Source organism: Ambystoma mexicanum, chromosome 6p (genome assembly GCF_040938575.1).
Source record: "Ambystoma mexicanum isolate Mex_15411 chromosome 6p, UKY_AmexF1_1, whole genome shotgun sequence".
Lineage (NCBI taxonomy): Eukaryota > Metazoa > Chordata > Amphibia > Caudata > Ambystomatidae > Ambystoma > Ambystoma mexicanum.
Window position 1 is genome coordinate 113,966,397 of NC_090935.1, and position 26,955 is coordinate 113,993,351.

The window sequence follows — 26,955 nt, forward strand, 5'->3', positions numbered from 1 at the left end:
TATTAATACCCAGACCTCTCAAACTCCCAAGAGGACTAGAGAAGGGCCTCAGGAGGACCCCAGGGCCAAAAATCCGAGGCTAGTCGATCCCCAGGTGGACACAGCCTCAGACTTCCATAACGTATACGACCTCACTGGGGAGGAAGAATACTTGGAGGAGGAGGATGTTTTCATGGACGATGAAGGACAGAACCAGGAGGAATGTCTGGGAGACAGGCCAGACATTATAGAAGAAGGCTTCCTAGAAGACACTGAAGAAGGACCTTCGCACCCCTGGCAATCCCCATCAGTATATTCCGACACTGATATCCTAAACCTAAATCCTCCTGACAATTCACCGGTTAGGAACACGTCTCCAATTGACGATCAGCCCACTTTCAATGCACTGTTGCGCAGAGCAGCAGCACATTTCGAACTGGACACTGGGGAGTTCTCTCCAGAATTAGACTTTGTGGAAAAAGTAATTAAAGAGAAACCCCCGGTCAGCCAAACCATTCCCCTCCTAGCTTCAGTGAAGAGAAGAATCATCCCTTCGCTGGCCACTCCCGCATTGATCAGAGGGGTCAATCCGAGAATTGAAAAACTTTTCACTCCTTCTCCCTCAGACCCGCTCTACATTAGGGGACATTCCATTCCGGATTCCCTAGTAGTATCTAATACTAGAAAGAGGGCAGGGGTACCACTTTCCACCAGTGAGGCACCCCCTGACAAGGAGGGCAAAAGGCTATATGCCCTTGCAAAAAGAGTAACTTCCTCGGCTGCCTTCTCAGCAAGAATTGCGAACAACAATTCTTTGCTTGCTAGCTATGCAGACGCGCAGTGGGCCAAACTGCGCAAGGACGCCGAGGAAGCACCGGAGCCTTTACGTACACGCCTACTTTCAACTATTGGCGAAGGAACCCAGGTGAACCAGAGCATTGTAAAGAACTCTCTGGACGCGGCAGAAACAGCGGGACGTTCCCTGGTGCAGGGAATACTCCTAAAACGCCATGTATGGCTGCGCAACTCGGGGTTTAAACCGGAGACACAGGCGTCTTTAATAAATAAACCTGTGGAAGACTCTAACCTCTTCGGAAAAGCGGTGGATGAAGCTCTAGAGATGGCTAAAAAAGAGTTCGATACTATCAAGACTCTTGACCAAATCTCTAAGCCCACTGCCAGACGCGGCTATGGCAACATACGCTTTTTTCGTGGCCAACAACAACAACAAAGTCAGCATCAACAATACCCTGCCACCAATTACCAGACCAATAGTGGGCAGTACAGCCAAAGAGGCCAACGCCGGGGTAAATGGAGAGGTCGGGGATCCACCCCCAGAGGCTCCCAAGCCCCCAACAACTCCAAGTGACGCGAAGATTCGCGTCCCCTCCCATGCAACACCGGTCGGGGGCCGGATAACATCCTTTCTTCCTGCATGGGAGGAGATAACGTCGGACCGTTGGGTACTTTCCACCGTAGCCCACGGATACTGTATCGAATTCAACAGTTCCCCATCCTACAGACACCCGAGGGGACGTCGCATGACACCGCAACATCTTGCCATCCTTCTCCAAGAAGTACAACTACTGCTGGAAAAAGGAGCCATAGAGGTCGTGCCTCTATCTCAGGTAACGGAAGGTATTTATTCAGTGTACTTCCTTGTACCCAAAAAGGATCTAACCATGCGCTCTGTATTAGATCTGCGCCCAGCGAACAAGTTTATCAAACCCCAAAAGTTTCGTATGGTAACCTTACAGGAAGTAATCCCACTGCTTGCTCAGGGAGATTACATGACAACATTGGACATGAAAGATGCATACTTTCATATTTTAATGTTGCCAGCGCACAGAAAATACCTCAGGTTCATGATAGAGGGCAAACACTACCAGTTCAAAGTGCTACCCTTCGGCATAGCATCAGCACCAAGGGTATTCACGAAGGTGCTGGCAGTGGCAGCGGCCCACCTGCGCAGGTTGTCCATCCCAGTTTACCCTTACCTCGACGACTGGCTCATAACAGGGGATTCTTACGAAACATGCTTCTCCAATACCCAAAAGACAGTAGACCTTTTGTTCCAGTTGGGCTTCTCCATCAACGAAAAGAAGTCCAGTTTAGACCCCAGTCAAATCAAGCAATTCCTAGGGGCTCTAATTCAAACAAAGGACGGCCTCGTCTTCCCCTCCAAAGAGAGGGTCCAAAACATGCTGTTTCAAATCCCTCAATATGTGACCGGTCGAGAGGTGACGGTACGCAAAGCAATGCGCTTGCTAGGAATGATGGCGTCGTGTATTTATTTGGTACCTCACGCGCACCTGCGCATGCGCCCAATGCAAGAGTGTCTCAACAGCCAGTGGTGTCAGGCCAGCGGACTATGGGAGGATCTAGTTGTGGTCTCGCAAGCCTTGGTTCTCTCGCTACGGTGGTGGACAAAGGAAAACATGGAAAAAGGGAAACCCTTTGCCACACCCGCGGCGGAAGCCACTCTAACCACAGACGCATCCCTCACAGGATGGGGGGCGCACCTATCCCATCAGACTGCTCACGGAGTGTGGACTCCGAACGTAGCATCCAAACACATAAATCTACTGGAGCTACTAGCTGTGTTCAAGGCGCTAAGAGCCTTCCAGGAACACCTACAAGGCAAAACAGTAATGGTCCTTACAGACAGCACCACAGCCATGTACTACATCAACAAGCAAGGGGGCACCCACTCTCCAGGCCTGTCCAAGCTGGCCCAGAATATATGGAAGTGGGCTCTCAAACAGGACATGTTCCTACTATCACTACATGTACCCGGGGAACTCAATCTGCTGGCAGACAGTCTCAGCAGAGATTTCCCCCTGCCCGAAGAGTACAAATGGCGCCTGCACGAAAACATCGTCTTCGACGTCTTCACACAATGGGGATTCCCAGAAATAGACCTGGTCGCAACCCTGGAAAACTCACAATGCCTAAGTTACGCCTCCAGGTACCCCCAGAACCAATCCAAGGGGAACGGTCTGTCGATGCAATGGTCAGGGAAATTTGTTTACGCTTTTCCCCCGACTCCCCTTCTCAACAGAGTGGTGCACAAGATGCACCAGGAACAAGTGACCATGATACTAGTGGCCCCAATGTGGGCACGACAACCATGGTTCGCTCACTTGATGGAGATGTCTCTATCCCCCCCAGTAAAACTCCCCTGCCCGTACAACATGCTGTCTCAGGACAAAGGCAGGACTCTGCATCCATGCCCCCAGAACATGAACTTAGCAGCTTGGCTCCTGAGATCATAGAGTTCGGACATCTACAACTCCCGCAAAGATGCATGGACATCCTCAGGGAAGCCAGAAAACCGAACACTCGCCACTGCTATTCTAGCAAGTGGAAAAGATTTGTCATCTGGTGCAGGAGTAAAAGCATCAACCCTATTGACTGCTCTCCCACACATGTGGTCCTATACCTGACCCACCTATTGGATTCAGGTCTAGTGTTTAACTCCATTAAAGTCCACCTAGCTGCACTTTCTGCATACACCACTTCCCAACTCAAAGTGTCGTGGTGGAGGATCCCTGTTATAAAGGCCTTCATGGAGGGAGTAAAGAGAATACACCCCCCGATAGCTGACCCAGCTCCCGGATGGGACCTTAATGTGGTACTTACCAGACTCATGGGCTCTCCATTCGAACCCATGCACAAAGCATCTCTTAAACACCTCACGCTTAAGACTGCTTTTTTAATAGCCATCACCTCCATCAGGAGAGTAAGTGAACTTCAGGCTCTTTCTATTCTAGACCCCTTCGTTACAGTTCACAAAGATAAAGTGGTTCTACGCACTCACCCTAGGTTTGCTCCGAAATTTATTTCTAAATTCCACGTAAACCAATCTATAGAACTACCAACGTTCTTTCAAAATCCTTCCAATTTGGGAGAAAGGACTCTGCACACACTAGATGTACGCAGAGCGGTCATGTTCTACATGGAAAGAACCAGACCACTGAGGAAGACTAATCAGTTCTTCGTCTCGGTGGCAGCAGGAAGAGAAGGAGATGCGGTTTCAAAATCCACTATTTCTAGATGGATTGTTCAATGCATCACTCTCTGCTATACTCTTGCTAAGAGAGAACTGCCCTTTAGGCCAAGAGCACACTCTACTCGAGGCACTGGGGCATCCATAGCATTCATTGCAAATGTTCCCCTTGAGTCCATCTGCAAAGCGGCTACCTGGAGTTCTGTGCACACCTTTACAAAACACTACTGTCTAGATACACACTCTAGATCTGACTCCCAGGTGGGACAGGCAGTATTACGACACCTTTTCTCTACTGTTCCTTCTCATAACCCACCGCCAACTCCGGGTACTGCTCGCTAGTCTATGCACAGCATGTGATTCTAAGCAGATTAACAAACATCAGAAGAGAATGCATTACTTACCGTAAAAGCATTTCTGATGGTTGTATCTGCTTAGATTCACATGCGCCCGCCCTTCCTCCCCGCTCGGATGGAAGGAACATAGACTTCCTTTATATATCTCTCTCTTTCTGTACTCACTCACGTCTAGAAGGCTCCCTCAGGGCAGAAAAATACAAACAGAGGGACCTTGACGCGTGAGGGATTGTGGGTACAACGCACGTCACTATAGGGATAGTGTTTCAGACACGCCTTGTCGACGTCCCCTTTTCGACTACGAAAAACAAAATGCAATACTCCGCAGTGACCACTGGATGTCGGACCTATGCACAGCATGTGAATCTAAGCAGATACAACCATCAGAAATGCTTTTACGGTAAGTAATGCATTCTCATTCAGCTGCATCTTTTTCTTCAATATAAGATACTGTGAAAACCTGACCGAGAGAACTTGCCTCTCACCGGGAAAGTTTGTGGAACTTTGGCAACTTGCAGGCCTAGTCAGCGTGTGACCAGACGTATGAACCTTTCTTCCATGAACTACTTCTGAGGACCATGGCAAAGGCTTTTCGGTTTAAATACCAGAACCGGTTTTACCTATACAAGACACTAGTCCATTGACTTTGGCCTACCTATTGCATTGAATCGACCCCTCTGGTGAACTCGACTATTTGCACTGTTTTAGAATACTGTAAAATTCGTTTTATTAACTTATGCCTTTTTGCTCCTATTTCAATTGCTCTGAAAGCCATTTTGCTCCTCCTTCAAAGTAGTGTAAATGTTTCAGAACCAGTTAGTGTGAATTATTGTATATTTTTGTGATATTGATTGCCTCCTTTTAGTGAATGTTTTCTAACTGTAAATAAACTGTTTTACCAAGAAATCTTGAGTTTGTGTCTATCTGAATACTTGTGATTGTAGACCTCTGTGTAACATCCTTACAAGCTCACATTTCCTCTTGAGATGAGCGTGGCTGCTCAGCTCGCTACCGAAAACTGTGTAGTACAGACTTGTACAGAAGGTTGGTATTGCTTACACCTGTAGTCCTAGTTGTGTGTAGTGGTCCCAGAGGGTACTGCATACAAACTTTGCCTAACAGCTACATGAGTATCTAGACACAGGGGATACTAAGTAACCCCTCCAGCACTCTATTGTAAGATAGGGGGTGCTGGGTCTATGAATTTAAAAGATTAGTAAAGTCAATTTCACTTTACTTACTCTGGGAAACAGTAGTTTATCCCAGAGAAGGTAGTTAAACCTTGGAAAAGCCTGAAAGGCTTCCCTGTATCACTGCACTGAGGGTGCTGTGCGACACAATTGTAAAAGATGCCTATGGAGTTGGTTAGACTGCATAACCAAGAAAACACAGAGGTAAAACCTATGTCAAAATACGAGATTGAGAAAAAGGGTCACACTCTCTCCAGGAAAAAAAACCAAGTCCTCAAAATCCAGCAAAGTTGCTGGGGCTCTCTAAGGTGAAGGGAATTAGCATTTTTTTGAGAATTCTCCCTAACAGAAGGTACCTGGGCAATATACATGTTTAGTAAAACATGCCATTAGCTAACACTCCATAAAGGCTTCATGCAACCGCAGGGCAGAAATGACAATCTGAGTACCTCTGTGCATGAAGGATCATGTGTGCAGTGCACGTCACAATTGGATAGTATTAAAAACATGCCCAGTCGACGTCTTTTAGAAAATAAATCATGTAATGCTTCGTACCAACCACTAGATGTTGGCCTGGGCAAAGCTAAGTAAATACAAGCATCAAAGATTACATGCATGTAATATTGATCATATTTTTCTTTATACTGTTCTAGTGCATTGTCTTGGTATTTGCTTTTACACTCAACTGTACCTAGCCCATAGCTTCTCTGCTCTGCCATAGCTACCCATACAGTGAGTTTGATCTAACCTTTTTGTTGGATCCCTGTCTTTGGAATAATCTCCCTAACAAAAGGCAAGCAATATAATTGCATGAATAGGTTTGCTATCACCGCTACGTCTGTGCACTGCCTTGGTTTAAGTGGTGGCCTAGACCACCTCAAAATCATTCTACTTTGCTTTTTAGGCCTTAATCACTTTCTGGCCAGTTTATTTCTATATTTTGTTTTGTTACTACCATATTTTTTTATCTGCCCTAAGTATTAGATTAGTGCCTTGGTGCGCCAACAAGCAATTTAACTCTTTATTTCAAATCAACTGCTTGAGAGGCAATGCCGGAGCTCTACCCCTATGGCTTGGGTCAATTTCCAGTCCGAAAACTCTTCTCAAAGAAAACCTAAGCAGATTGTTTCATTTGCTTGTGTGGATGGAGGGCAATGTTATAACAAACATTTTTCTTTTCTCCAGGAAGTAGAGGAGGATGATCCAGTTCCTGAAATTCGCAAAGATCACTTTGAAGAGGCTATGCGCTTTGCCCGCCGCTCTGTTAGTGACAATGACATCCGGAAATATGAGATGTTTGCACAAACCTTACAGCAGAGTCGTGGATTTGGGAGCTTCAGGTAAATGGCTATTCTGATAAGCAGTCTATTCTTTCATGATTGGAAGCACCTGCCGAAAGCCTATATGCATTATTTCGATTAAATGTGGTTTGGACATTGCTACCTAGAAACCAGTCTTTTGGGGAGATTAAAACTGGGTATGAAGTTTAAGTTCAAATTCGCGCCTACAGTATTAATAAATGCATTTGCAAATCCTCCAATTCATCTTTTTTTTTCACGGGTGAGATGTGAAAAGTGCTTCACAAGTCCATTTACAAGTCGATGTCCGACTGAGTGCTTCTGGCGCCGAGAGGGCGGAGAAGGTGAAAATAGCCAGCCCCTCGCATCCAGATCCTAATACAAAAGGCAGAATGCTGCACTGGATCTCGACCGCTACACCCCGCTGAATTTTATTTATTTATTTATTTTTTTTTCTTGTGTATAATCAAAACAAAATTTGATTTTTACAAGAAGTCACAACTCACAAATTTGATGCACACATATAAAATGTTACACGACAAGAGTTGAGACTAAACGGAATTTTGGAAAAGAAAAAAAGTCGACCAGAAGGACAGAAGGAATAAAATTTCTGCTAGACGGTGCTGCATGGACTGCCAGTCTCTGTTGCTAGTTTGATTGATGCCTCCAACATCTTTACCGCTGCAGTGGACCATTTGGTCTTTTCACCTGCTACCAGGCGACACCACCATGTGTCCTCCTCACAGAGAGATGTATTTTGCATTAGGGGTAGCAGAAAAGCTTCTCGCAGATGTGCTGTTTTTGTGCAGTTTAGGAGTAAATGTCTTACAGTTTCTACTTCTTGTGATTCTGGGCACAACCTGCACATTTTTGACAAAGTTTTTGTCCGAATGGCTTTAATTTCTTGGGTTAAAATTAGATTGTCTTATTTTCATAAATGTTTTCTGCAGTCTATTATCAGGAAATTTAATACAATAATTCAGTGGCAAAGTGAGCTTGTTTGTTGTCGGCGGTAAGTAGGCAAGTAGTTTGTTTGCCATTGCTGATTCGCAAGTTTGAATCCAGTCTTGAGCTATTTTTTTCTTTATCTTCTCAGGATTTAACATTAAGTCCTCTGGCGTACAAGCTAACTCTGCCAGATTTTTTTGCAGTTCTTTCTCCCATTTGGTCAGGGCGGGGCAGTGGCCTTGAGTAAGTTCCCTGCGAATGGCCTTGAATAATGGTAGGGCGTCTGAGATGATTTTTCGCAGTAGTCTTAACTGGCTTTGTTTCACAGCCGCTTTCAGCGATAGTAAGCCCAGTTCGCGTCTAATAGCTGTAATTGACGTTGATTTTGGGAGACCCAAAACTGTTTTCCACAAATATCCTTCTAATTTAGACCATGTTGACTCTTGGAAATGTAGTGCCGCGTCCATAGCATAAGTCATCGCAGGGACTACCTTTTGTTTGTAGAATTGGATCGCAGGCAATAAAGAAAATTTTCCAAATTTCCGATCTACAAGCTTCATCTGGGTAGTTAATGTTTTTATTTTTGACCATAAGGCCAAGTGAATAGTCTTTTCTGAGCGTGTGTCATCAAGCATTATTCCCAAATATTTTATGCAGGTTACAATTTCAATCTTCTTTTTATTCAAAAACCAGTGCTCACTGGTGGTCGATTTGTTTTTCCCCATAATCAAGATTTTAGATTTGGTGATGTTTATTTCCAGATCGTTTAGCTCGATATACTTTGCCAGGTTGTCTAGTTGGCGCTGGAGCCCTATTTGGGTCTGATCTATTAAGATCAGATCGTCCGCGTAGAGTAGTCTAGATATTACGGTGTTTCCTACTCTTGGTGGAAAAGCTCTTACCGCTGGTTGAGTATATTGAAAGTCCCCCAAAAACGCGATGAAAAGTGCCGGGGCAAGAGGACATCCTTGCTTCACGCCACGTTCCGATGGGAATTGTTCGGTCATCATGCCTTGTCTATTTAGACAAACTCTCAATTTTGTGTCTGTATGGAGAGCAATGATCGGTTCTAGGATTTCTCCCGGGCAGTTCCAGTTTGATTTTAACCATAGCTTCCGTCGACTGATTTTGTCAAACGCTTGCGTTAAATCTATAAACGCTATGAAAACTTTTGGGGCACAGTTTTTCACATTTTCTTTTATGATATTTAATATAATGTTGATACTCGTACTTGCGTTTTTTACAAAGCCCGTTTGCAGTTCATCATAACAGGGCGCGGTTCTTGCCCATCTATGGAATCTGGTAAGTAAAAGGGTTGCGAATATCTTGCCCATAATGTCCAAGAGGGCTATAGGACGGTAGTTCGCTGGATTTTCTCTATTTCCCTTTTTAAAGATGGGTACTATCAATGCTTCCGTCCATGTTTTGGGAATTTGTTTCTTAGTCTGGCATTGATTGAATATTTTTGTTATCAAGTCTGCCCATTCCTGAGGATGTTGTTTTAGATCCATATTGGTTAGACCATCTGGCCCCGGTGCCCTGGATGTCTTCAGCTTCAGTATGGTAGCAAGAATTTCTTGTTGATCTGCAAGGTGAAACTATGTTGACTTTATAGGAGGTGTATAGCTTCCAGTAGTTTCAGGTATGGCTGCGAACTGGGCTACAAAAAAAGTTGTCCAGCTCGACTCCGATATTACATTTGCGATCTGATTTGTTGTCTCTTGGCTTTTGTTTTTAATCAGCGCCCAAAAATCTCTAGAGTTTTTTGACGTCAGCGGTTTTAGCATTTGTTCAGCGTCATTCTGATACATGACTCCTTTATGCTGCTTTAGCCATGTTTTCTATGTTTTTGCGGCCGCTATAGCAATTGCTTCATACTCAATATTGCCGGAAACTCTAGCCAGACGCCTCAATTTACGGACTTCTCTTCTTCTCAAAACCACTTGCTGATCATATTTGTGTGCCCTATTTTCGTTTGAGGAAGGAAGGTTTCTTTGCGCTTTTCTATAATTCACAAGAAATGGGATATAGTTTGGCCTGTTTTGCGCATATGCAGTGGTTTTTTCTTCGTTGTCAAATTTCTGCGAAATCTCCTTAATGTTTGCTGCTGTTAGTTTTATTCCTGAGGACTTGCGCGATACCTCCACGTCAAATGGATAGATTTCTTTTGGAATACTAACTGACTCAAAAGCCATTGACAAAAGATTATGGTCACTGGCTTGAGTTCTGAAGACCTCATAGGATTCCACGAAAGATATTAAGGAATGTGAGATGAAAATATAATCCAGCGTTGCGAAGGTGTCAAGCCGTTCCCAAGTTGGAATCGTTGGGAACTGGCCTCGGAGGGTTGCCACATTATGGAAGTTTCTCGAATCCATAAAATCAGACCATAGCACCCCTCGTTCTCGAGATGTCGAAGAATGACTACTTAGTGGGGGTTGTTCACACCTGGCGTTCAAATCTCCGCAGATGACAATGTGGTCAGTAAGCAGTTCAGTAGTAAATTTGTCTATGGTATCCGCGATGGCACTACAAAAATCGGTGCTCTTTGTTCTTTGCGGGTTCCAATAGACATTTATAATAGCTAAATTGGATTTAGTTTTCTCTCGAGATGGCCTTTCTAGATGACGCCATTCCGTTAGTATGGCCAAAATACCATAAGTTTCTGTCACTTTTTTTATAACCGAAATACCAGATCCTAATTTGACCGCGGTTAGAAGACCAGATGGTCTACCAAACATGCCCTTACTAGCAAGGGAGACACAGGTTTCGTATCCATCGATTGTAGGTTGTTCCATCAGCCAGGTTTCCTGGAGGCAGATGATATCAAACTGTGACAGGTCAAAAGCATCGGGTTTGGTCAGGTGTTCGTGGCCTCTCGTATTCCATGAGCACATGGATGTTTCCTTAGATTGAATATCTTGAAGGTGTTCAGCAGTTTTTCGGCGAGTCGGCGTCCCTAAACAATTTTGTTGTTATTTTTGTGAATTAGGATTTAACACCTTTTTCAGCCATCTCCATGGGCCTGTAGGTTCGCGTTTTTTGTTGTGGGACCAGTCAGAGGTTTGGTCAGTCAACGCAGCACGGCTGCTGGTTTTTCCCCATCTGTCGTTCATTCTTATGCTCTCTGTATGTCTTAACTTCTTATACTTTACATTTTCATTTATTGCATTGTAGTTTGAATGTAATCTCTCTCCCGATATCTCCAACCTCCTTGTACTTTTCCCCTCTTTTCTTGGCAGTTTGGAGTACTGTATGCGTTTGTCGTCCAGGTTCTTTTCCCGTCAGACTTTGATGAGAACTCTTTTTCACATTCACTGATGTTGTAATTTCCACAAGGGCAAAGCCCATCTCCTTTAAGGCGATAATCACGTCTTGGTTTAGATCTGTACTTGCAGCCTTTCTAACATGCAGGTATGCTTTAGCCTTCTTGTGTCTGTGATAAGGTTCGATCAACACCAAATCTGCAGTATCTAATGCTTTCAACTTTGGTATTTTGGCTAGGATATTTAGAATCGTCTTTCTGTTTAGGATTAGAAAGTTTTTTCCAGGCGTCAGTTGCTCCATCTTGAAAGTTCGTGTTTGCGTAAGTCTCGTAGCCATAATTAATCCTGTCTGTGATTTTGTCGTTTTATGTTCATTTATGATCTTTTGCCTATTTACCGGGCTGTCCATTTTATGTGGATTTTGATTTTCTTTCTGATGAGTTGTCTTTGCTGAGTCCAAGGGGGCACTAACCACTTCTTTGCAGATATTGATTTTGGTGGTCTGAGTACCCAGTATAGTCGTAACTAATTGGGATAGTTTTTGTTCCCCCTGAGCAACAGTGCTTTTTTCTACGGTTTCTGTCCGCTCTTTATTTACGTCGATATCAGCTGGAGAATCATCGACTCCTTCATGGTCCATATCAACTGTTAGATCCATAAGTAACAAATTACTCTAAGGGTCAGTTGGAGATGTGACAGAATTATCTAATTCAATTATCGCTTCATCCTTCGTTGAGTTTTGGCAGGCTGGGCCTCCAGGTCTCGTCGGTTTTGAATGCTATCGCAGCTTTGGGAGCAATTAATTGCGTTGACTTTGTAAAGTTGAAAATTGTGGGAATTTTGGACTGATCCTTATGTTTGTTCCTTTTGCCGTTTCGGGTCAGAATGGTAGGTTGTCTTGATAGGAGCGCCATTTGCGCCATTGGTTTTCAAATTTTTTGTTCCCAAGGTTGAAACAAGCTTCGTTTGGTAATTTTGATTAGATTCTCCTGAACCATTTGTGTTAAATTTGCTTTCGATTAAGTTTATTAGTTGTATGAATTTTTCATCTTGATGTTTTTCCTTCTCGATATTTTGTTGAGTTAGCGCTGTTATAAAGCCCTCTAAAAAGGTTACTCTTGTATTTATTGAAGCTGAAAGTGTTAATGAGTCTTTCATTGAATCGTTTATTGACTCATAACTTTACAAATGGTGCCAGACCCACTGTTATTGCTGACATAATCGTGAGAAGGTCCGGTTTTTTTGTTGGAGTCTCTTTGGGCAGATTTCCAAAGGTATCACTAATTCTGCCATTTCTAACCGGAGTTGAGACATTAAATAAATGTTCATTTTGAGTTGGAGGTCTCCTAGAAGGGGAGTCAGTGTTATTCCTTGTTTGACCCCCCTGGGCTAATCCTGGTTGAAGTTGGACCTGTTGGGATAAAGTTCGATGTTCCCGACCACAAATCATGTTAACTGATGGTATTAATAAGGCATTTCCTAGTTCAAGCCTTTCAGGATGGTGGAAAGGGACTTCAGCATCAAGCAGGCTAGTTTGAGCCACAGCTGAGCCTCTAGGCAGCAGGTTTGGGCCTTTGGTCATCTCCTTTGGATCAGTAGCGTTCAGTAAGCCCAAAGCCGTAACTTGTGCACAGGAGGTCTTTTCCGAGATGGTTTGAGGTATAGATGGTGTAGGTTTTCTTTGATGCACTGCTATATTTACCGAGGGCGCTTCTAAAACTGCGTCCAATATTTCTGCATCTGAAAGTTCCACCTCGGATTCGGCTTTTCTTTGTTTAAGGAAAAAGTCTTTAAGGGAGTGAGTCGTTAGGGAATTTTGCGAAAGTAGCTTTCCTGATTCTCCCTTTTGGGCTGATGGTCTAGAGCCTTTTTTTTGATGACGTTTTTGAGACATAAGATCCCCTTGCTCCTTTAGGATCTTTTTTGTCAAGGCTCTTTTTTTTCAGTAATGCCATTGCAATGTCTCTTTTTTGACTGATAATATCATTTGCTGATAAGTTTGATGTATTAGTTCGCGTTCTAAATCCGAGTCCGCAAAATCATTTCCCCCTGAATTACAAAGGTTACTTTGTGTGTGATGAGGCCGCAGAGAGACAGCCGAGGCAGCAAAGGGCGTCTCCAGCAATTCAGAACGCCTATTTAGCGCTTCTCTGTCTTGAGTTGAACGAGACAGAGCCGGTGTTGTCCGGGAAAGAGCCTCTCCATCCGCGTCCCTTCCCGAACCATCTCCCACGGCTTGGACTAAGGAAGCGCCAGACCCGGCCGCTTCCCGATCCTTGTCGGGTCCTGCGCCGTCCGGCTCGCCTCCCACGGACGCCTCCATGAACCGAGAGCTGAGGTCGGCCTCGCGTCGTTCGACACCGCGCGGCTCCACCCCACTCGCCACGGCGGAGGCCCGCGGATCACAGAGGAGCGGTCGCGAAGGAGAGCGAACCTCCGGGAGTACTGCCGCCGCTCTCAAGGGAGGGCTTGTCGGACATCGGAGCGAAGAAGTCTCTGCAGCGTGGACCACAGCCGCCTCCTCAGGTAAAGGTTCGATCACCCGCATTAAAAGCGGGGTTGAAGATTGAAATTGGGGGACTGGAATGACCCGAGGGGATAAAGGTGTAGATGAGACGGGTGAGTTGCCCCTGCTGCTATTGTTAATGCTCGGCTCAGAATCTCTATTTCTGATGTTTGTTAATCTGCTTAGAATCACATGCTGTGCATAGGTCCGACATCCAGTGGTCACTGCGGAGTATTGCATTTTGTTTTTCGTAGTCGAAAAGGGGACGTCGACAAGGCGTGTCTGAAACACTATCCCTATAGTGACGTGCGTTGTACCCACAATCCCTCACGCGTCGAGGTCCCTCAGATTGTTTTTTTCCGCCCAGCTTCTGGTCGCCTTCACGCGGAGCTCCTCGAGAGACATTGCTACTCCTCGACCTTTGGTCGTTTTTTTCACATAATATTAATAATCCCTCCCTCGACGCAGTTGTAAGCTGTTCTCCGCCGAGCAAAATCTTCGACGGAGGGTCGAGCGGAGGAAATCCTTCGGCGCTGCCGAACACGTGGCCTGGTCTCGCTGGCCATATACAGTAGGGAGAGTGGGGTCGTGGGACATTTCTGGGTCTTTCTGAGAATGCCTTTCCCTTTCCCCTTCCTTTCCCTTGGGGTGTTTATCGCAATTTATTGCCTCGGCTATGGAGAGGACACCGTTTAGGTTTTGCCCACTTTGTAAAGGCAAATTCACTTGGAAGGACAAGCACTCACGGTGTAACCGCTGCTTGCCCCTCGATCACAAGGAGGAAGGGTGCGCGGCTTGTCGGCTTCTTAAGCCTAAAACTCTAAAAGACCGAAGGGTTAAAAGGTGGGCGGCCTACGCGATGTCGAAGGCCGAAGGTTCACCCGCCGCTGCTACCACCGACAGTGACGAGGAACGCGATAACACGACCTCCGCTACGGAAGTCGAAACCCCCTCTAAGGAGCGCTTACGCGCTTCGTCGTCTGTCCCCGGCCCCGACGGGCTCGGCTCACGCCCTGCTTATGGGGATGTACACCCCGGCGACACAGACGCACACAAAGATCCACTTAAACACACAACCCACGGCTCTTCTTCGACGAAGTCGAAAAGAGCTTCGGCGCCCAAGGAGACGCAGGTTCCACCGGCGGCCTCCTCGGACCGCTCGGGTTCGAAGCCCCTCTCGCAACCACAGCCGCGACCTGCGACTGGGCTTTCGGCAAACAAGGGCGCTGCCACCAAACCATCGGCCGGTGCGCATCAACAGAAAGCGCAGACCGCCGTAGAGCGTTCGATACCCATAGCGTCGAAAACTCAAGCTTCCGCCGACAAACAAGTCGCCGACAGCTTAGCGAGGATCGCTGTAGCCGACGCCCAAAAGCGTACGCCGAAGATTACGTCGAGCGTTACGCATAAGTTAAAGGATACGCCGAAAAAGCCCGAAGGAAAGCAGGGACTACCCCCTTTAGTCAGGGAGTCACCCTACACACCTGAAGGTTTTTCGGAGGGCGACGGGACACTTTCCTCGACGCTTTGGGAGACGTCGAGCCATTTCGAGTTAGATAACCCTATGTTTCCCCCGCCAGACCGCTCTGGGGTACCCCATGAAACAATGGAAAGACTCCACCTCTGTATGGAGAGGAAGGAAAGGTTCATGAGCACCCAGGCCTCTCAAACTCACAAGAGGACTAGAGAAAGACCTCAGGAGGACCCCAGGGCCAAAAATCCGAGGCTAGTCGATCCCCTGCAGGACACAGCCTCAGACTTCCAAGATGTATATGACCTCACTGGGGAGGAACAATACTTCGAGGAAGAAGATGATTTCATGGACAATGAAGGACAGAACCAGGAGGAATGTCTGGAAGACAGAACAGACATTATAGAAGAAGGCTTCCGAGAAGACACTGAAGAAGGACCTTCGCACCCCTGGCAATCCCCATCAGTATATTCCGACACTGATGTCCTAAACCTAAATCCTCCTGACAATTCATCGGTTAGGAACACGTCTCCTATTGACGATCAGCCCACTTTCAATGCACTGTTGCGCAGAGCAGCAGCACATTTCGAACTGGACACTGGGGAGCTCTCTCCAGAATTAGACTTTGTGGAAAAAGTAATTAAAGAGAAACCCCCGGTCAGCCAGACCATTCCCCTCCTAGCTTCAGTGAAGAGAAGAATCATCCCTTCGCTGGCCACTCCCGCATTGATCAGAGGGGTCAATCCGAGAATTGAAAAACTTTTCACTCCTTCTCCCTCAGACCCGCTCTACATTAGGGGACATTCCATTCCGGATTCCCTAGTAGTATCTAATACTAGAAAGAGGGCAGGGGTACCACTTTCCACCAGTGAGGCACCCCCTGACAAGGAGGGCAAAAGGCTATATGCCCTTGCAAAAAGAGTAACTTCCTCGGCTGCCTTCTCAGCAAGAATTGCAAACAACAATTCTTTGCTTGCTAGATATGCAGACGCGCAGTGGGCCAAACTGCGCAAGGACGCCGAGGAAGCACCGGAGCCTTTACGTACACGCCTACTTTCAACTATTGGCGAAGGAACCCAGGTGAACCAGAGCATTGTAAAGAACTCTCTGGACGCGGCAGAAACAGCGGGACGTTCCCTAGTGCAGGGAATATTCCTAAAACGCCACGTATGGCTGCGCAACTCAGGGTTTAAACCGGAGACACAGGCGTCTTTAATAAATAAACCTGTGGAAGACTCTAACCTCTTTGGGAAAGCGGTGGATGAAGCTCTAGAGATGGCTAAAAAAGAGTTCGATACTATCAAGACTCTTGACCAAATCTCTAAGCCCACTGCCAGACGCGGCTATGGCAACAAACGCTTTTTTCGTGGCCAACGCCAACAACAACAACGTCAGCATCAACAATACCCTGCCACCAATTACCAGACCAATAGTGGGCAGTACAGCCAAAGAGGCCAACGCCGGGGTAAAGGGAGAGGTCGGGGATCCACCCCCAGAGGCTCCCAAGCCCCCAACAACTCCAAGTGACGCGAAGATTCGCGTCCCCTCCCATGCAACACCGGTCGGGGGCCGGATAACATCCTTTCTTCCTGCATGGGAGGAGATAACGTCAGACCGTTGGGTACTTTCCACCATAGCCCACGGATACTGTATCGAATTCAACAGTTCCCCATCCTACAGACCCCCGAGGGGACGTCGCATGACACCGGAACATCTTGCCATCCTTCTCCAAGAAGTACAACAACTGCTGGAAAAAGGAGCCATAGAGGTCGTGCCTCTATCTCAGGTAACGGAAGGTATTTATTCAGTGTACTTCCTTGTACCCAAAAAGGATCTAACCATGCGCCCTGTATTAGATCTGCGCCCAGCGAACAAGTTTATCAAACCCCAAAAGTTTCGTATGGTAACCTTACAGGAAGTAATCCCACTGCTTTCTCAGGGAGATTACATGACAACATTGGACATGAAAGATGCATACTTTCATATTTTAATGTTGCCAGCGCACAGAAAATACCTCAGGTTCATGATAGAGGGCAAACACTACCAGTTCAAAGTGCTACCCTTCGGCATAGCATCAGAACCAAGGGTATTCACCAAGGTGCTGGCAGTGGCAGCGGCCCACCTGCGCAGGTTGTCCATCCCAGTTTACCCTTACCTCGACGACTGGCTCATAACAGGGGATTCTTACGAAACCTGCTTCTCCAATACCCAAAAGACAGTAGACCTTTTGTTCCAGTTGGGCTTCTCCATCAAACAAAAGAAGTCCAGTTTAGACCCCAGTCAAATCAAGCAATTCCTAGGGGCTCTAATTCTAACAAAGGACGGCCTCGTCTTCCCCTCCAAAGAGAGGGTCCAAAACATGCTGTTTCAAATCCCTCAATATGTAACCGGTCGAGAGGTGACGGTACGCAAAGCAATGCGCTTGCTAGGAATGATGGCGTCGTGTATTTATTTAGTACCTCATGCGCGCCTGCGCATGCGCCCAATGCAAGAGTGGCTCAACAGCCAGTGGTGTCAGGCCAGCGGACTATGGGAGGATCTAGTGGTGGTCTCGCAGGCCTTAGTTCTCTCGCTACGGTGGTGGACAAAGGAAAACATGGAAAAAGGGAAACCCTTTGCCACACCCGCGGCGGAAGCCACTCTAACCACAGACGCATCCCTCACAGGATGGGGGGCGCACCTATCCCATCAGACTGCTCACGGAGTGTGGACTCCGAACGTAGCATCCAAACACATAAATCTACTGGAGCTACTAGCTGTGTTCAAGGCGCTAAGAGCCTTCCAGGAACACCTACAAGGCAAAACAGTAATGGTCCTTACAGACAGCACCACAGCCATGTACTACATCAACAAGCAAGGGGGCACCCACTCTCCAGGCCTGTCCAAGTTTGCCTAGAATATATGGAAGTGGGCTCTCAAACAGGACATGTTCCTACTATCACTACATGTACCCGGGGAACTCAATCTGCTAGCAGACAGTCTCAGCAGAGATTTCCCCCTGCCCTTAGAGTACGAATGGCGCCTGCACGAAGACATCGTCTTCGACGTCTTCACACAATGGGGATTCCCAGAAATAGACCTGTTCGCAACCCTGGAAAACTCACAATGCCTAAGTTACGCCTCCAGGTACCCCCAGAACCTATCCAAGGGGAACGGTCTGTCGATGCAATGGTCAGGGAAATTTGTTTACGCTTTTCCCCCGACTCCCCTTCTCAACAGAGTGGTGCACAAGATGCACCAGGAACAAGTGACCATGATACTAGTGGCCCCAATGTGGGCACGACAACCATGGTTCGCTCACTTGATGGAGATGTCTCTATCCCCCCCAGTAAAACTCCCCTGCCCGTACAACATGCTGTCTCAGGACAAAGGCAGGACTCTGCATCCATGCCCCCAGAACATGAACTTAGCAGCTTGGCTCCTGAGATCATAGAGTTCGGACATCTACAACTCCCGCAAAGATGCATGGACATCCTCAGGGAAGCCCGAAAACCGAACACTCGCCACTGCTATTCTAGCAAGTGGAAAAGATTTGTCATCTGGTGCAGGAGTAAAAGCATCAACCCTATTGACTGCTCTCCCACACATGTGGTCCTATACCTGACCCACCTATTGGATTCAGGTCTAGTGTTTAACTCCATTAAAGTCCACCTAGCGGCACTTTCTGCATACACCACTTCCCAACTCAGTGTCGTGGTTGGAAGATCCCTGTTATAAAGGCCTTCATGGAGGGAGTAAAGAGAATACACCCCCCGATAGCTGACCCAGCTCCCGGATGGGACCTTAATGTGGTACTTACCAGACTCATGGGCTCTCCATTCGAACCCATGCACAAAGCATCTCTTAAACACCTCACGCTTAAGACTGCTTTTTTAATAGCTATCACCTCCATCAGGAGAGTAAGTGAACTTCAGGCTCTTTCTATTCTAGACCCCTTCGTTACAGTTCACAAAGATAAAGTGGTTCTACGCACTCACCCTAGGTTTGCTCCGAAATTTATTTCTAAATTCCACGTAAACCAATCTATAGAACTACCAACGTTCTTTCAAAATCCTTCCAATTTGGGAGAAAGGACTCTGCACACACTAGATGTACGCAGAGCGGTCATGTTCTACATGGAAAGAACCAGACCACTGAGGAAGACTAATCAGTTCTTCGTCTCGGTGGCAGCAGGAAGAGAAGGAGATGCAGTTTCAAAATCCACTATTTCTAGATGGATTGTTCAATGCATCACTCTCTGCTATACTCTTGCTAAGAGAGAACTGCCCTTTAGGCCAAGAGCACACTCTACTCGAGGCACTGGGGCATCCATAGCATTCATTGCAAATGTTCCCCTTGAGTCCATCTGCAAAGCGGCTACCTGGAGTTCTGTGCACACCTTTACAAAACACTACTGTCTAGATACACACTCTAGATCTGACTCCCAGGTGGGACAGGCAGTATTACGACACCTTTTCTCTACTGTTCCTTCTCATAACCCACCGCCAACTCCGGGTACTGCTCGCTAGTCTATGCACAGCATGTGATTCTAAGCAGATTAACAAACATCAGAAGAGAATGCATTACTTACCGTAAAAGCATTTCTGATGGTTGTATCTGCTTAGATTCACATGCGCCCGCCCTTCCTCCCCGCTCGGATGGAAGGAACATAGACTTCCTTTATATATCTCTCTCTCTTTTCTGTACTCACTCACGTCTAGAAGGCTCCCTCAGGGCAGAAAAATACAAACAGAGGGACCTCGACGCGTGAGGGATTGTGGGTACAACGCACGTCACTATAGGGATAGTGTTTCAGACACGCCTTGTCGACGTCCCCTTTTCGACTACGAAAAACAAAATGCAATACTCCGCAGTGACCACTGGATGTCGGACCTATGCACAGCATGTGAATCTAAGCAGATACAACCATCAGAAATGCTTTTACGGTAAGTAATGCATTCTCTTACTGCATCATCCTCTACGCGCTTAAACTTTCCCGGGGTCTATTCTGATTCTGTAATCGAACATATTTGCTCCTCAACACCCTGCCTGAAGAACTTTTTTGTTTAGGCTGGGGTTGGGGAGAAGAGTTTTCCGAGATGGGTGAATTTTCAGTATTTGAGTCTGTCGCTCTAGAGAGCAAAGGCAACATTTTGGGGTCTATTTGCAAAACCATGTCTCCTCACTAGACAGACTCTGGCGGTGCTCGTACCGCAGGGTGATTGCAATACCACAGCCCGCGGCTCACCGTGGAACACCGGAGAACACTTTTCCTTCACTTCTCCTTCCGCTTCGCTTCCGCCGTGCAAGGAGGCTTTGAAGGGTGAAAACGCACGTTGCACACTGGGAAAGCTGCTTAAAGAGGTAGCAGTCCGCAGCCTTTCTCAAACACCGGAGAACACTTTTCCTTCACTTCTCCTTCCGCCTTCTCTATTTTCTATTCTGGAACATCACTGGATACCAGCTTTGGGGCTGCTGACATCTTGTAGAATGAGCCTGCTCGCTGCAGCTGTGGGACCTGTGGTGAGATGGTGGCCCTGTGCTGGTCTGGGCCATGAGGGCAGAGCTGTGCCCGCCTTGCGATCCCGACTGGTGATCCATCGGGGTCGCCTTTGGCGCAGCCCATGAGGTGTTGTGAGCTGCTGGAACATCGCAGCACCATCCTGACGTTGCCTGCCTGGGCAGAGAAGCGCTGCATCCCGTGCTGAGGAGAGCCGGGGAGTGCAGGGACGGCAGAGCAGAGGCGGTGAGTCGCCTTCTACCAACACAAGCTCTGCAGGATTTGCGGCCACAGCTTCTGTAGGGCGAGAGGGCACCCTCCCTGGTCTGCTTGCTTCTGCAGCAGATCTCCTTCGGGCTTCCCCTAGTGCTGGCTGGGTGGCACTGGTTCCCCGTGGGCTAGGTGAGGATAACATGGGGAGAACGGCAGAGCGAGGGATGCTGGCTGCCCCGTGAGGGATGGGCTCTTGGTGGAGTGTGAGGGCCACTCCACACCACGGAGGCGCACCTGTAGCCCGCTTACTACCCTAAACAGCTATGCCTTGACATTGGCCCAACTTGAGGCATAAGAAACAGTCCAGTGGGGGAATGAAGCCCTGCTGCTCCCCCAGCACCACTCCATTTATGGCACCACATTGAACTCGACCTGCAGGGGCCACAGGAGAGCAGTTAAGGAGCCAACTAAGCGGATAGCCTATGGCATCATGCACTGCCCCTGAACCCATCATAGGGGAATGGCTGCCCTTCCCGGCTGAAGTGGTTCTTGGGACTTGCCTGCAATCACTCCTGCAGCCCTGGTGGGAGCTTGTGTGGACTGGCTATTGGCACTGAAGGTTTCATCTTGGTAATAAGTTAGCCCGCTCTGCTACTGTTTACTGCAAATCTTCCTGGTTCAACACCGCCTCGCGACCGTCCATGGATCCCCCGGGAGTGGCGAGCGGCGTGCTGCCTTAAACAGTTGGTCATAACCACCCACTGCTCTATGCACCCTGCCATGTCTAAAGCCCCGAAAACAGGCAGAAAGGGGGACTGCTCCACAATGCTACAGGCGGTGGACAGGAACAAGCATGCAGAGGTGGTAACAGCCCAGATGCATTGCACTGATCCTCTTCCGGCCATGCTTACACAGATGTCCACAAAGTCTGACCTGCAAGATCTGCTGGGCGAAATCCGCAAGGAGATACACATAAGTACAGAGTAACTCTCCCACAAAATCCTTGCACTGGATACGAGAGTTTCGTAGGAACACATGATGTCGGAGGTGGAGGACCCACTCTGTGAGCAATCTTGCGCGGTGGGGGAATGCTCACACCGACTGGAGGCCTTAGAGGCATGCTGCACGGCCTTGAAGGACAAGCAGGAGGACGGGGCGAGTCGCTCCCGCAGGAATAACATCCACATCCGGGGCATCTTTGCAGCAGTACATGAGGAATTTTCATCCTCAAGCTGCCATCGTAACAGGGCATCGAACTCGACCAAACACATCTCAAACCAGGACAGGCCCGCAGATGTTCTGTCCCAGGTTCACTTTTTCCAATTTAAGGAGCGCATAATGGCAGCAGCCAGACCCATGTCCACTATCACCTTCCGCAATATGTCTCTCCCTGTATTACGACCTAGCGGCAATGACCCTGGTGAAATGAAAAGCCCTGTGCCCACTATCATCCACAAAGGAAGTGCCCTACTGGTGGGGCAGTATTTTACCCACCAGGGGAGACGTTGGATAGTGCTCACCCTGACTGAGTCTGAATGCCTGTTTATTCCAGAGGTGGGGGCGGGGGGGGGGGGGGAATACATTGGGGAGGACTTTTAGGCAAAATTGCATGCAGTACCCTCTGGGACCACCACATACAATTAGGACTACAAGTGCAAGTCAAACCAACCTTTGGTATAAGTCTGTACCACACAGATTTTGGTAGCGAGCTGAGCAGCCAAGCTCATCTCAAGAGTGAATGTGAGCAGTGCAAGAAGTTAAACAGTGGTCTTTGAATCACAGTGGTTCAAGTAGGCACTTATACTCAAGGTTTCTTGGTGAAACACTTAATTTATTACACAATCATTTAGAAAACATTTCACTAGAAGGAGGCAACTTAATATTATAAACCAATAGACTTCAATACAAAACTCTTAAGATTTTGAGACAGTTTGAGATCCCCTGAAGTAGGAGCAAAATGGCAGTTCAGTTACTTAGAAGCGGGCAAAAAGGACAAGGTAAGTAGAAAAGATCACATATACTTGTTAGACAGTGCAAATAGTTTCAATTCACCAGAAGAGTGCAATTCAAGTCAATCGGCCTAGGCCAAAGTCAATGGGCTAGTGTTCTGGATCGGAAAGAGCAGCTCTGGTATGAAACGGTAAAGTCTTTGTGAAAGTTCTCAGAAGTAGTTTAGGCCAAAAAGGATCATATGTCTGGTCACAAGCTGATTTGGCCTGCAAGTTGGGAAAGTTTCACAAACTTTCACAGCAAGAGAAGCATTCTCTCAATCGTTTTGGCACAGTACCTTAGTATGAAGAAACAAATGCAGCTGAAGTCGTTGGTTCCTGACCGTTCTTGCAGATCTCACTGTTCCTGAGCCTCAGTTGTGGGGACAAGATGGAGGACGTCGGGGACTTCTGCAATGCACGGGTTCGTCGGAAAAAGCGGACAAAATGGAGTCACTTCAGTTCGAGTAGCTGTTCGTCAAGCACACAAGCTGGTGTCCTTCCCCCCTGGTTAATCCTAACCAGTTTCGAGAATGGTATCCAGATGACTTACAAGTCGATTGGTCCCACCAACTCAAAGGAAGAAGTCATCCTCTGTCGAAAGGAGCTTTGGCGATTCAGACCTGCAGCAGGGCTTCACTGGGCAAGCCACCCGTCCAGGAGTTGCAGCAGGCGTCCTCTTCAAGTTCTTCTTCCTTCGTCCAGTGGTCGACTCTGCCTTAAGACTCGCCTTTTATACAGTTCTCTCCCTTTCATTCCAGCCTAGCTGTCACTCACCCAGCAGGGTGTTTTTCCTTGCCGGACAGTCAGCCAGCCAAGCTTCACAGAGTGCATTTGGGTCTCCTAGGAGACTAAGCACGGAGTTTAAGGCACCTCCCTCACTTCCTACCTACCCCAGACACCCTGGAGCCAGACACGGGCTTCCAGACACGGGCTTCACTCGTCAATCCTGCCATAGGCAAAACAAACAAAGGGACCACACCTTGTTTGGCGCGCAGAGTAAATCTCAAAGGACCTTTCTACAAAGAAATGATGAAAAAAGAAGGCGGGGGGCCATTTTTGACATTTTGGCTTTACTGCCGCTGCGAACGCAGCCCGTGTTAAATGCACACCACACTAGTAAAAACAAAACCACTGCCACCAGCCATTCAGTGAGGAAAGGGTAACATAAAGTTACCTGAGAAGCTAGACAAAGGGGATACTAGGTAACCCCTCCAGCACCCTATTGTAAGATTCCGTGTGCTGGGTCTAGAAAGTTACAAGTGTAAAAAGTCAATTTCACTTGATGCCTATGGAGTTTGTCAGACTTCACACCCAAAAGAAACCAAGTACAAAAGAAATCACATTAAAATACATGACTGGGGAAAAAGGGTCTCACTCTCTCCAGGTAAAAAAAAAAAAAATCAAGTCCTCAAAATCCAGCAAAGTTGCTGGGGTTCTCGAAGCTAGAGGGAATTGGCACATTTCGGAAAATTCTCCCCAACACCGGAGTCTAAACCCAAATGTCTGCGGTCGCAACCATCGCCGGACTCAGTGATCTTGTCTGCGGTTCGGAAGAAGTCATCCATCCCGTCGTCAACCTCTGCCCCCCAGGTACGACCGGGAGCTTTGGTATAAGATGGCTCCTATCCTGGATTTCCTCCTTGACGACAAGAGGGTAGAGGCCATGGAGATCTTTCAGGAAGGCAAGGTGGCGTCTGACCACGCCTTCACCGTGGCCCTGCACATTGCAGACACTCTGTTCCGCCAAATGGGAAACCGGGTTTGCCTCTGTGGTTGGCTGAAGGCCACCAACTTCAGTCAAGAGGTCCAGACGAGGGTCCTGGATATGACGGAGACAATCTTTTCGGCAAGGCCGCTGACTAATCTCTTCATGCCATCAAGACACACAGACGGTCCGTGGCCTGGGCACGCCGCAACAGCAGTCTGTCCTTTCGTCCCTAGGAGGGAAATCTGGTAGATCTTTGAAAGGTTTTGGCGGTAGATCGTCCTCTAACTGCCAACCCTCCCGTTCCATGACCCAGGAAGCCTACAGGGGTCGTTCCAAGGCCTTCGGAGGTGGCTGACATCATTGTCAAGGCTCCCAAGGCGACGTGCCAGCCTACAAGCAGGACTGAACCGGCCAGGAAGTCGCCCCCACCCATGCACCCCAGTGGGAGGCCGACTGCCGTTCTTAGTCAGCGTGTGGGAAAACGTCTCCAACGATCGATGGGTGCTGGACGCTCTCGCCCACGGACACACTTTGACGTTTCAGTAGAGGTTTCTGCGAATACCACCAGTGGCCCGGCAGGAAAACATCCCTCAGCTGCTGCTGGAGGTTCGGGTCCTGTTAAGAAAAGGAGTGATAGAGCTGGTTCCGAAGTGACTCCGGGGTTCTTGAGTTTACTAAAGATACTTTCTAGTGAGAAAGATGACCGAGGGCTGGAGGCACATTCTCGACCTACGACAAATCAAGTCCCAGAAGTTCAGGATGGTCACGTTGCAGCACGTGCTCGGCCAAATGGAGGAAGGAGACTTTCTGTCATCATTGGATCTAGAGGACGTATGCTCCACGTCCCCATTCATGTAAAACATTGCACGTTCCTGCGCCTTATGGTGCAAGGGAAGCGCTACCAATTCAAGGCTCTTCCCTTTGGACTAAAGTCAGCACCCAGAGTCTTTACAAAGTGCTTGGCTCCAGTGGCGGCCCATCTACGATTACAGGGAGTTTGTGTTTACCCGTATCTCGACTGGCTCGTCCGGGCCAAGTCAAGCGAGATGGCTGTCGACCACACGAAGTGGACCGTCCAGTTGCTGACGGATCTGGGGTTCTCGGTGAACTATGCAAAGTCCTGCTTCACTCCATCGCAGGATGTGCTGTTCCTGGGGTCCAGGCTCAACACAGTATCCTGCCTGGCGGCTCTGTCCGAGGAGAGGATAGCGGCCATTCTGGGCGAGGTGCAACGGCTGTTGGCACTGAAGGTCGCCACAGTGAGAACCATTAATTCGCTGCTCGGCATGATTTTGTCATGCATATACCTGATCCGGCTCTGCAGGTTGCAGATGTGTCCGCTCCAGGAATTCCTGGATGCCTGTCAGGTCCAGGTGTCCGAAAGCTTTAAAGACCGAGTTGTGCTCGACGAGGAGTTCCGTCGGGCAATAAGGTGGTGGGATGTGCGCTCCAACATAGCTAGTGGGCACAGACTTCCAGAAACGGCCGTACCAGGAGACTGTCACGACGGATGCTTCTTTGGAGGGCTGGGGAGCACACACCGGATGTCTTCTCACCAGAGGCCTGTGGCTTCCGGACGAGAAGATGCTACACATCAATGTACTGGAATTACGGGCAGTGTTTTGGGCCCTAAAGTTGTTTCTCCCGTCCCTCAAGGGCAAAGTGGTTAGAGTCTTCATGAACAATACCACCGCAATGTTTTACATCCGGAAGCAGAGCGGCACCAAGTCCCCGGCACACTCGACAGCCGCAGGAATTGTGGCGCTGGGCCGTCGGCCAGGGGATGTTCCTTATTCCATTTCACCTGGCAGGAGTCAAAATCACAGTTGCAGACTCCCTCAGCAAGGAGCTGCGTTCTTGCCATGAGTGGGGAACTTCGGCAGGATCAAGTGGACAACCTCTTCCACTGGTGGCACGGTCCCCCAATTAAACTGTTTGCAACAGCGACGAACACCAAGTGCCGGAGGTTCGCCAGCAGGTTTCCCTAGCTGGAGAGCATGGGGGAGGGGGGCGCATTCTCCTTCCCTTGGGACGGCCTGTTCATGTACGTATCCCCCCACCCCCCATGCTGTTACTATGAGTCATCAGTCAATTCTGACTGTGCGGGTTGATCCTTGTCGCGCAAGCATGGCAGAGGCAGGATCGCTGAACCTGATGGCCGGACTCCTGTAGCATTAGAGTTAAGTGGTTACAAGCTGCCTGCAGACTGGTCCTCTTCAGGGCCAGAGCTTTGTCGACTCTAAAGTGTTACATAAATGGAAGCATTTTACGACCTGGTGCCGGTCGCAGAAGTTTGAACCTCTGGGGGTTCACGGCCCCCCCAAGTCCTTCCATACTTGTCATTAGCTAAGTCGGGGCTGGCTCACACCTCCATGAATGTACATCTGGCGGCTCTCCCACTACACCAGGTCTCCGGGACGGTCTTCACTTTGGTTGCATTGTGTTGTCAAGGAGTTCATCAAGGGACTGTTCTGACCGTTCCTGCCGGTGAAGGCCCCAGCGTGGGAACTCAATGTGGTACTGACCAGGCTCATGGGGAGC

The 26,955-nt window shown here is 48.1% G+C and overlaps 1 protein-coding gene across 1 annotated transcript in view; it reads left to right on the plus strand.

The window, feature by feature from the left end:
• Positions 1–26,955, plus strand: part of VCP (valosin containing protein) — a 274,541-nt gene that overhangs the window by 221,109 nt on the left and 26,477 nt on the right. Inside the window, exon 16 of the mRNA XM_069626812.1 lies at positions 6,720–6,874. Coding sequence (XP_069482913.1) covers positions 6,720–6,874 — 155 coding nt within the window. The remainder of the gene's footprint in view (positions 1–6,719; positions 6,875–26,955) is intronic.